This window comes from Chelonoidis abingdonii, chromosome 5 (assembly GCF_003597395.2).
Source record: "Chelonoidis abingdonii isolate Lonesome George chromosome 5, CheloAbing_2.0, whole genome shotgun sequence".
Taxonomy (NCBI): Eukaryota; Metazoa; Chordata; order Testudines; family Testudinidae; genus Chelonoidis; species Chelonoidis abingdonii.
The window spans coordinates 95465359-95476979 of record NC_133773.1 but is presented as its reverse complement, the minus strand read 5'-3'; the positions used below and the strand labels follow the sequence as shown (position 1 = coordinate 95476979).

General features: G+C 38.4%; 1 protein-coding gene across 1 annotated transcript in view; it reads right to left on the bottom strand.

Annotated features, from left to right (window-relative positions):
- Positions 1-11621, bottom strand: part of NFXL1 (nuclear transcription factor, X-box binding like 1) — a 104113-nt gene that overhangs the window by 64988 nt on the left and 27504 nt on the right. Inside the window, exons 10-11 of the mRNA XM_075066748.1 lie at positions 5615-5737; positions 2142-2232 (exon numbers count right to left, since the gene is read on the bottom strand). Coding sequence (XP_074922849.1) covers positions 2142-2232; positions 5615-5737 — 214 coding nt within the window. The remainder of the gene's footprint in view (positions 1-2141; positions 2233-5614; positions 5738-11621) is intronic.

Genomic DNA, 11621 nt, shown 5'->3' with positions numbered 1-11621 from the left:
ACTAGAGTTCCTTCCCCCGGATAGGTAACCTCAGTGCAAGAGGCAACCCCAGCACCATCTGGAAGGAGGGTCCCAACTATGAGAAGGTTTTCCTCTGCTCCCACTGACTGCTCTGCTTCCCTGGGCCTTTCATCCTCCTCAACAGCGCAGGGGCTGTCTGACCGGAGGTGGGACAATTTTTCAGTGTCCCAGAAAGCCTCATCAACATACCTCTCTGCCTCTCTTAGTTCCTCCAGTTCCGCCACCCTGACCTCCAAAGTCCGTACGTGGTCTCTGAGGGTCAGGAACTCCTTGCACCGACTGCACACATACGCCACCTGCCCACAGGGCAGGTAGTCATACATATTACACTCAGTGCAATAAACTGGATAGCCCCCGCTCTGCTGCTGGGCTTCTGCCTGCATTGTCTCGTAGTTAATGAAAGGGTTGTTTACAGCAAGAAATTTTGAATGTATTTTGGTTTATAGGTTTTAAGGGGACTAAAGGGGCACGGATAGACCCGACAAAAGGACCCTCACTCCCTTCCCACTCCCCTGCCAAACTCCCTGTTAGCAGCCCCTGTTCACAAAGCTACCTAGTCACTTGGATAGGTCCATCAATGGCTATTAGCCAGGATGGTCAGGGATTATTCCATGCTCTGGGTGTCTAAAGGGCAGATCTACACTACAACTTCATACTGGTGATGACACCCTAAGCTGACAGGAGAGAGAGATCTCCCATCAGCTTAATAACTCCACCTCCATGAGAGGCAGTAGCTATGTCAGAGGAAGAAATTCTCCTACCAGCATAGTGCTGTCTACATGCAGAGTTAAGGTAGGTATCACTCAGGGTTGTAGATTTTGCCTACCCCTGAGCGATGTAGTTATACTGGAATAAATATGTAGCGTAGACGGAGCCTAAGCCTTTGACTGCCAGAAGCTGGGAATGGACAACAGGGGATGAACCACTCAAATAATCCTGTTCTGTTCATTTGAAGCATCTGGCTCCAGCCACTGCTGGAAAGCAGGATGCTGGGCTAGATGGACCATTTGTCTGACCCACTATGGTCAGTCTCATGCTTCTTTATAACTGGGATCTGGGGCTGCTGAAGGGCACTTTTCTTAGGTTCCTTTGTCATGTGTTTAGTAATTAGTTTTTATTTTTTTCTAACCAGTAAAATACCAAAACACTCATCTTCTATCAAAAAAAAAAATACCACAGGGTTTCTCAACCCATGGATCAGGAACCAAAATGGGGTAACCAGAATGTTTCAAAGGGTCATGTTGCAGCTCCTGTACCATGTGGCTGGCTGGGCTTGCCTCCCTGCTCCAAGCATTGGAATCTCTGTGAATCCAAGCGCCACTCACATTTAGCCCAGCTGTCATGACGACGGGAGTCCAAATAGGACAAATTTTAGTGAGTAGCACCGCCACCTTATGAGCCAGATCACAACTCCACTCTCACAAATTTGGTCCAGTCAGGAGGACAGGGCCAAACGAGAGAAGCACTGCAATCCCGCAGGTTGCAATGTCTGAAGCAGAGAGCCAAGCCCAGCCAACCTACAGCACAGGAGCCGTAGGAGCCGCCATCATGAAGAGTGCTGCGCGGAACCCAACCCCCATTGAGGGACAGGATCTGATCAAAACAACTCCCAGGCCTCTGTCCCCCAGACTATTTACCGATTCACAACAAGCCATAAACATTTACAAATGGGTCATGAGCCCCAAAAGGTTGAGAACCACTGCATATTCTGTTTTAGAAACCACCAAATATGACCACAAGGACAATATGTAGATTGTAACTAGGCCGCACACACTGCATATTCAATCAACAGTTACTTTGAAAGAAAAATTAACCTACAAAAAGACCAAAACAGTTATTACCATAGGTATTCCCTCTCGATGGAACTCTGTCAAACAAACAAACAAAAAAGTTACCAGGTAAGAAACCCTGAGACTTGGCTGTCATTCTGCAGAATGAGAGGATCCAAATACCAGTTTCTTTCTTGTCCCTATTCAAAGAGGCAGACAGACATACAGGAAAGGAAGAAAATTCTTCAAGGCAGTATTGTTGAAAAAAAAAAATCACATTCTAGTGCCATCAGAAACAATATTCCAACAAAAAGGCATCAATACAACTGGTATTTTTCAGCGTAGTCTTACCTCTGTGGCAAACAGAAGGACACTTGTGATTTCTACATCCTAAAGTCCGTCCGCAGAGTTGATCACAAGGTGGACAGTTTCCAGAACAACACTATAAAATAAAAACAAACATTCCACAGAACTGGCTGTTTTAGAATTTCCAATGTACGTCATCTTCTTTCGATGCCATTCATATGAGACCCAGTAGAAGTACAGAAACTGAGCGCTTGTAATAAAAAATACACTAGAAAGTCATTTGAAAGTGTCATTTCAATACATTAGCAAGATATAGAACTTCTAGATATTCATCTGAATAGGTGTGGGCATTTTTTATTAGAATACTTTTGCACATGGCTGACTTGTGAAGTCATTTTAGACTCAACTACTGTACAGTTTGAATGATTATGATGGTCATTAGCCTGGGTCTGGCCCAGCACTCTCCAAGTTCTGTTTTTCACCATCTCTGTTCTTGCAGCATAGGAATAACTGCTTATATGCTTCAGGAATTTGTGGTCCCTTCATTGTGCTTATTCTGAAGTGTGTAATACTATCCATTTTGCTCAGTACATATGTATCAAGCAGAACAAGTGAATGGACTCCAGGGCAGGAGACAGCAATCCCTCCCCCTTACACCTGGGAAAGAACTAAAGAAAGAAGGGATAGGGGATTAGCAAAGGAGCTTGAGCTTTTTTTTTGCCTTTTGTTCAATTGAAAGATGGCAACTCTGTTCTCTTCACTGTACCATAATGCTTTAAAATGCTTTAAGACTGTGCCAGTGAAAAATAAAAAAAGTTTTCTTTACTTCAATGTGACAAATTCAAAGTCTTAAAAAGTAAAATCAATGAAATTTTTTTTTTTTTTTACATTTTGTCTGACGGATCTCTTTTTAATTGGGTCAAATACCCAAATGTGTAATTGGTATACATTAGCTGTGCCATGTTATCCCACCCACATCAGCTTAAAAAATGTCAATACTAAAATCTCTCTTCTATTTCTGAAATATCTACTTGTAAGATTTAGAGGATAACTAGTCAAAAGATAGAGAAAGGGCCCAAAGGAATTGGAACTCCTGCTAACTACATTTACTCTGTTCTTCATCTTTAGAGAAAACAGAATTTTTAGGTCACCTAGTCTACCCCACTGCAAATTCAAGACCGCTCCTTACAATACGTTTACTTGTGTTTTGTCTAGTCTAGTTTTTAAAATTGAACTGCAGAGGTGAAAAATGTCTGTACCTTTGTCATTTATTTATGATGCATACAGATAATCTTACATTTTTTCTTTTACTTTGAGGGATGAAGGGTTGTCTTTTACATTAGAAGTAAAGACTCAGCATCTCATCTCCCTTTTGTTGGGAGAACGAAGGAAGGGGAAGGTTGCAGCTCACATGACAACTTTTTGTGACATCATTATTCAGGCCCTTCAAGAAAAATAAATTAGCCCCTGATATTTCCAGTGTTAGAAAAAAAGTTTTGAAGTGTCTGAGGCAGCCTTTGTATAGCATAAAGTAGCAGTGCAGACAGTAATTTTGCTCAGCAGACCATCTTTAAAATAAGTGTGCTGGAAATAAAAACAAACCCCAGTTTGTAGACTGAGTCAGAAACTCCACCTTCCTATGTTTGTCTAACACCTCACAGATCCTGGATACTACACTATCACTAATAAGACTGCTGAAAAGAATCCCATAAACCAAAATTAAGCCAGAAATTCACCCATACAACTCAAAACAGAGTCAATCTGGCATTTTAGTTAAAAATGACTGGCTGGGTCACTGAGATTGCCTACCAGTTGTCCTCAAAAACCAAAAAGGGAGAAAATAAAGACTGCTTCTTCTCCTCCTAATATCCTGTGGCTCACTTACTGCATTCAAGGACATTCTTAAGGAGGACAAACAAATGATGAACAGGAATATACAATTTCAGACCCCTTACAGACTTCCTCAGGTTCCACCTATGTATTTTGCTCTTTCTAATGATACAGTGGAATAGTTATATACTTATTTGCAGAGTCAAATCTTTAAAGAGATAGTTTCCATTTGGGCTGAGGTGTTTGCCTTGGCATATGGAGGAACATTGGGAGTTTTAGTTATAATAATGAAATAAGCAATAATCAGGCTACTTGGAGCCTCTTGGCTGACTTAGTGCTCTCTCTACATACAAACTGGAAATTATGCTTCTATGCATATTTAATTTGGCCTCAGATCTACATATAGCACATGTAAGAGGAGAATTTTGAGATAAGGACGGCCTAAACTGATTTTTATAACCAAATTCTAGTACAGCCGCTTAGTGCTGCACCTGCATGTGCTGAACACAAACGTCAGAAGCAATGAATCTCTCTAATGGATGATTTAATATATAAGTGTCAGATTGCTAAATAATTGTATTTGGGAGTTTTCATGTCTAAGTTTACTAGCTATGAAATTATTTCAGAGTTGAGCACAGAATAAAACTTCTACAGCAAACTTTTGTGGTAATGATCCCACATGAGCATACTATTCTTAACTCATACTGTATACTTTTTCCATCGTGCAACTTTCCATCATTACATGAAATCACACAAACTGTATACAAACAAAATTCTCTGAATGATCTGAATTTTATTAGTAATGTGTACCTAGCCCAACAGTATTAAAAACTGTAAGCAAACCAGCACCTTGGTACAGAATTAAACATGTTCTGTACCTACTAGCATTGCACAGAAAAGCTGAGATACAGTACAAAAGAAAAGAAAAATCATTAAATGTGCTTTCACTACACACACCTCATTCTTTTCAGACATGAGTTCTTCTTTTATGTTAAAAGGAGAACAGCTGGGTTAAGGTTTAGATAGGCTGTCACCCTGTTCTTTAATATGCAAGGAGGCTTGTGGGGGGAAGGGAGAGGGAGAGGAGGAGATTATTTCTATTAATGTTTAGATGGAGATTTTCAAAGTCACAAAGGGTAGTTTAGGCACTGAAGTCCCAATGAAAGCAATAGCTGATTTACTTGGTGAGTAGCTCCCTTAAAACTGACTGAGCTGAAAAATCCACTAGGCACCCTCTAAAAGGAACTTGCCAACAGATTAGCTCCTCAGATCAGCAAGAGACACTTTCTGCAAAGGCTATAGATGTTCTGAGACTTCTGAACAATGTGACTGTCAATTCAAACCTTCAAAAACATGTTGAAATAGAAGGGGAAAGCTATTTCGGGAAAAATGGAGATAGTTAATATCAAAATATATTCCCAACAGCACAGTTTAAGCAACCTCTATTCTTCAGTTTTGGAATTTGCCACAGAATCTACCCTATGTGGCAGATTCTGAGTTTTAATTATTAATTAGCTAGCCCTTACAGTTGAAAGAAAGCCTTCCAAATGTGAAACAAAAAGGTATGTTGATCCAATGCTACATTTGTACAAGAATATAAAATTGGACCAAAAACGGAAAAAGAGCCAGATTTAGAACTTTAATGATTGCTGTGTAAGTGTACTGTTAATACATATTTTAACACTCACCTTTCTCTTGCATTGGTGCTTCTGGCAATCACGAATTTTAGTACACTTTGTCTCACAGAGATACGGTTTATGACATGGCATGCGTTTAGTATGCTTTCCACAACGACACTGCTTTTCAACTTCCTGGGGGGGGATAATGACGACACATTATAGTTGGAAGCTAAAAAGAGTTTTCTACTAAGAACCGTAAGGCAAACTGACCAACTTTATTACAGTATTATCCAGAGACCACACTGTGTTAGGCACTATACAAACATATGAGGACGCTGTCCCTGCTCTGCCCAGCTTACAATTCAAGCTTACAAGTTTATTTGACTCTCTTTGCAAATACCATATGTTAGCTAGTATCCCACAGGCATTGTACCCAAGATTATCTGAAGGCAATAATGGAAAGAGGATGGGGAGTAACCTTAAAGATCAATTGAGAGAGCATTCCATGCATAAAAGGACAGAGTGGAAGATGTACAAGATGCTTACTAATGAGCAAGCGAGGTTGCCATTACTGGCAGAGTGAAGAACACAAAAGAGTAGCCCAATAAGAATGAACAAGTATGAAGGGGCAGAGTTATGAAATGCAGAAAAAATTGTCATCTTCCTGGCCTAAGTAAAATAATAATTAGAAAAAAACTCCCTTCCACCCCAGTCCCAACAGATTCTTTCCTGATGTCATGTCTTTTAAACTTAACTCAAGGAATGCAGTTCAAACAATCTATAACTAAGAGCCAGAACTGAATATTCTTTAAAAACCACAATGGGGGCCTTATGGTCTCTAGTTGCAACAAAATGCCATGCACAGAACTATCGCTCTGAGCTCAATATACAAATCACTTCCATGCTCTCTGAGCTGTAATACTGTACACAGAGCAAGGGAGGGTAAATTAGTACCTTGGAATGCCCTCAACTGATGTTGCTTCTGATCTAGCAGAAGCAGCATCAACTGGCTCTGAGTGAGCCATGTCCAATTTGCCTTATAGACAGGACAGTTGTTGGGAAGGCACACCTTTAATGGCAAGTTGGAGGGAAACCTCCTTCCAAATTACCATAAAGTGTTTTCAAGCCAACTTATCACTGGCATTTTAAACAGCACCACAGAACTCCAAGTTGCACCAAATATAAAAGGGGCAACGAACATACATCTTAGGTACTTATACAGCCTCCATTACTATAGTATCTGAGCACCTCACAATCTTTTCATGTATTCATCCTCACAACCTTCCAGGGTAATATTGTACTATTATCCACAATTTACAGATAGGGAATTGAGGGAGACAGACTAAGTGACTTGCACAAAGTCTGTGGTGGTGCAGGGAACTGAACCTGGGTCCCTAGGACGCAGGCCAATGCCCTAATCACTGGACAGTCCTTCCTCTCAGTCATATTAATTAAAAACAACAAGCTATTCGTAATAGGTAAACAAAAAAAATTTTTTTTTTTTTTTTTTTATTAACCTGTGTTATTTATGCAGTTTTTTTCCTTCACATTTAAATCAGCTTGGACTACATAAATAAGAAGTCACTTTGATTTCTAAATTCATGTCTTGGGAAAATTATTATTTGGGTTAACACTCTACCAGGTAATGCTTAAAAAAAGAATTCAACACTGGAAACTTAGTGGCAAAAAGACTTTTTGCCATTGTCATAACTACAAAGGGAAGGGAACAGCCCTCCTGTGTACAATACTATAAAATCCCTCCTGGTCAGAGGCACCAAAATCCTTTTACCTGGCTGACACCTGACCCAAGGACGAATAAGGGGACAAGATATTTTCAAATCTTGGTGGGGGGGGGGAGGCTTTTGTTCATGTGCTCTTTATTTTGGGGTTGTTCGTTCTTGCGTCTAAGAGGGACCAGACATCAATCCATGCTCTCCAAATCTTTCTGAACCACTCTCTCATATTTCAAACTTGAAAGTAACAGCCAGGCAAGGCATGTTAGTTTTATCTTTGTTTTCTCAACTTGTAAATGTTCCTTTTGCTAAGAGGATTTACCTCCGTTTGCTGTAATTTTGAACCTAAGGCTAGAGGGGGTTCCTCTGGGCTCTATAAATCCGATTACCCTGTAAAATTATTTTCCATCCTGATATTACAGAGATGATTAACCATTTTTACCTTTCTTTCTTTAATTAAAAGCCTTCTTCTTAAGAACCTGATTGATTTTTCCTTGTTTTAAGATACAAGGGGATTGGATCTGGACTCACCAGAAATTGGTGGGGGAAAGGAGGGGGGATGGTTAAATTCTCCTTGTGTTAAGATCTAAGGGATTGGATCAGTGTTCACCAGGAACTTGGTGAAGAAGTCTCTCAAGTCTATCCAGGGAAGGGAGTTAGTATTTGGGAGTGGTGGCAGCAAAACCAAATCTAAGCTGGTAATTCAGTTTAGGGGTTCACATGCAGGTCCTCATATCTTTACTCTAAAGTCCAGAGTGGGGAAGGAACCTTGACAGCAGCCCACATATTTTAAATTTTGGCCTAAAAATAGTTCTCAGCATCACTTTAGCAATGTTAGTGGCCTATTCATAGTGCTACAGTGGAAGATGTGCATTACCCACACAGAACTTCCAATTAAATTTGCTCAACTACCAGTTAAAACTTGCCTTTAATATGACCTTCAGTAACTGGTTAGGTACCACACAAAAAGTAATGCATTTTTCTGAACACATTTACCCAAAGAATCTGGTCTTAGATGGGTGCTTTTAGTGACAGATATGCCAGCTTCTTAGGAGGCAAAACCTTTATTTAAATTACAAAGTATTTAAAAGCTACATGTTGGAAGAGATTAAAACTAACCTGTCTACAAATTTCACAGGGACCTCGATGACAACGCTGCGAACACCTATGGATTCCACATTCAAGAACTTTGTCACAACTATCTCCACAAGTAGGTACATCTTCCGTACAAGGCAAAAAAAACACTAAATAAAAACAAGATAGCACATGTACTAAAGAAAAAACACAGATACATCTAGATATACAGTTGACAATTTGACCTGTATTTTCTAGCTTCACCCTCTCATACTTAAAGAAACTCTACAGAAATTATACAAATTTATTGAATTAAGTTAGCACCTCTCATAAAACCATAGTTAAATTAAGTCAATATCAAACTTGTAAAGAATCAAGCAAGAAAGTTATATAAAACTTGCAGCTTTCATTGCTTATTGGAACCTGCTAAGTAACTGCACTGCGGAAGTAAGCCTTTGCCAAACACTACTGAAAAGAAGGTTTATAAACCTGAGCTACAACAGTCTCCTGTAAATTCATGCTACTTGGGACATGTTTGAATATTTGAAGTCTATTTCAGCAAATAAATGTGCCTCAATAAGAGGAAAAAATCCTTACTTGATTTCCCACATGGACAGGGTCTTTTCCCAGATCGAGGACATTCTCCACAGGGACCAGAGTGACAAATTTGTTCACATGTATGATTACCACAAGGCAAAGTTCTCCCACACACCTTAAAGAAAAAAAATAAAACTACAATAACTCAACAGCTGACAGTGACCAATTTAACAAGATAAAAGGATGCAAAATCCAATGGGACTGTGAAGGAGAAGGGAGATTTTCCTGAGCTTTGAAAGTATACTTAAGTTACAAATTAAAATCAGACATTATGCGCTGTCTCATGAGAGCACTCATGTTTTGCTTTCCCTCAATTTAAGATTTTTACAACCTACAGTCTCAGTTGTAGCTCTGAGCCACAAATATTGAATCATTCTTAGAAAACTGATTAAGCTTAGTTGCTACTAGTAAATAAGCGAAGCTCTAGAGCACATATTAAGCTGCGTTTCATACTTTTTAAGATGGCAACAGAAGTCTTACTCTCAAAAGAATCTAAAAGTTACTCAAAATGATGGGAACTGAAAGTAAAGTTTACTACTGTCATAAGCAAGCAGAATTGCAACAGAGTCAACAAAGCTGTGAATACTAATGTCAGAAGTGAACTGGACCCATGTAAATGTATCTGTCTTCAAATGACTGCTGCCTAGATTTGCGTGTGTATGTTTAAAAACACACACCTTAAAAAACAAAAAACCTTCTTAACAGGTAACTTTTTAAAATTTTCCAGTATAGTAAGTTGCCCATTTTCTTAAGATAAAGATAATCTAAAAAAGCACTTCTGAAACATACCTGCTCACACTGCCAAAATGGACTTGCACAAAGTCTTTCTGCTATTTGTCTACCACAGACACACCTTTGTTTACTGACTCGTGGGCAAGACTGACAATTTCCTAAAAATAAGTGATTAATATAGGATTTAATTGTGAGGTGACAGAGGGAGAAGAATTACAATCATTTTTTTCCTTTTAATTAGTTCATACAGGCAAGCTTCAACTCTTCATAACTGATGCAAAACTACTCTCTGAACAATTTAGAAGATCAGGTCTACCTGGGTGACAAGGATTCTCACAATTGTGCTGTCCACATGGCAGTTTTCGACCACATGGCAGCTGACATGACCATTCTTTGGTACTGCACCTTCGCGGAACTGGTTTAGCCTTCTTACAGTAACAGGCTATTGCGACCATCTTTGGGCAAGGAGGACAAGGACCTGAGAACGGTTAAAAGGAAACAATAAAATTAACATTTCATCGCTGGCTCAATAATTCATTTCATTCTCCTTTCATTAGTGTTCAGTAACTTTTAATAATGAAATTCCCCACAAATATTCACTTTCTCCTATTTATTAAAGTTTAAAGTCCAGTGTCATAACTGATTTTAAGCATGATAGTTTTCATGACTAATTGTGAACAATTAATCAATAGCATAGAAGAGACTTACCCGGGTGACAGAGCAGTAGGCATTTATGCCCACATGGAGGTTTAAATTCCCTCTCACATACTTGGCCACATGAGTGAGGTACCAGCCATGGGTCCAACTCTGGATCTTCTACCTTCCCACAGTAGCAGTAGTATCTAGTGGGAGTTTCAGATCGTTTGTACTCAAACCTACATTTTGGACTGACAGGTAAGAAAAGAAAAACGGATAGTTTTACTAATTCTGTTTGGCAAAGCAATACAGACATTATCAATGACAGATTTTTGCCCACCCTGGAAAAAAGCTGTATGATTTTTTTTAAAAAAAGGCAATACAATCATTTTATTTAGATTTTTTTTTAGTTTGATATTTAAATAAAATTGTTTAAAAATAAAGCTGTTCAAAAGAAAATCTAAACTTAATATAAAATGTGTTAAGGCATAAATTTATAATCTCTTAAACCATTTAAATAAAAAAATAAATATGATGAATCTACTAGCTTCAAATCAGAAACTTTGAGTTAAAGGCTGCTTTTCTATATAAAGAGAGTAGAGAAAAAACACATCTAGCTTTTGAGGTCAAACTTTACAAATATGACACAACAGGTCACCCTAAGTAACTTAGGAGCCTCTCTCATTTCAGGTATTTACAGTCCAGTTACTTCTTAGGCATATTTGAAAATCTTCCGAGGCTAAACAGAAATAATCAGTTTTATTAACGGAACAGAGTGCTAAAGTATAGTCAGTAAATTATTTAGTTGTAAATGTGAAATATATTTTGATAAGCATATGTATCCAAAACATTTAAGGTTTTGTTTAATAAAAATAAATGTTATATGCTGTTGTGTGTTTAATTAAATTCCAGTTACCACCCTAATACTGCTTGATACGAATCATGACCAAAAAGTTAATAAAGCAATATTACATACCAAAATGTACAATTAAAAATCTGAAAATATTAAGTAATGTAACTGCTTAAATAGATGCATCTAGTTATAGTGTACCCTCCTAGGTAGCAAAAACATGTGAAATATAGTGTAAAGGCTCTATTTAACTGTAAATCAACATACTGACCTATTGAGGTCCCTTCCAGTCCTACCCTTCTATGATTCTATGTTTTAATGGTCATGTTAACCAATGAGAATACATCTTTCTTTAGAAGATAATTGAAGTACAAATGGAAAAGCCGATTAAAATCAATTATTCAAATTGAGGCTAATCGCCGATTTAAAATCAATCTACACTGCTTTTTTGCAA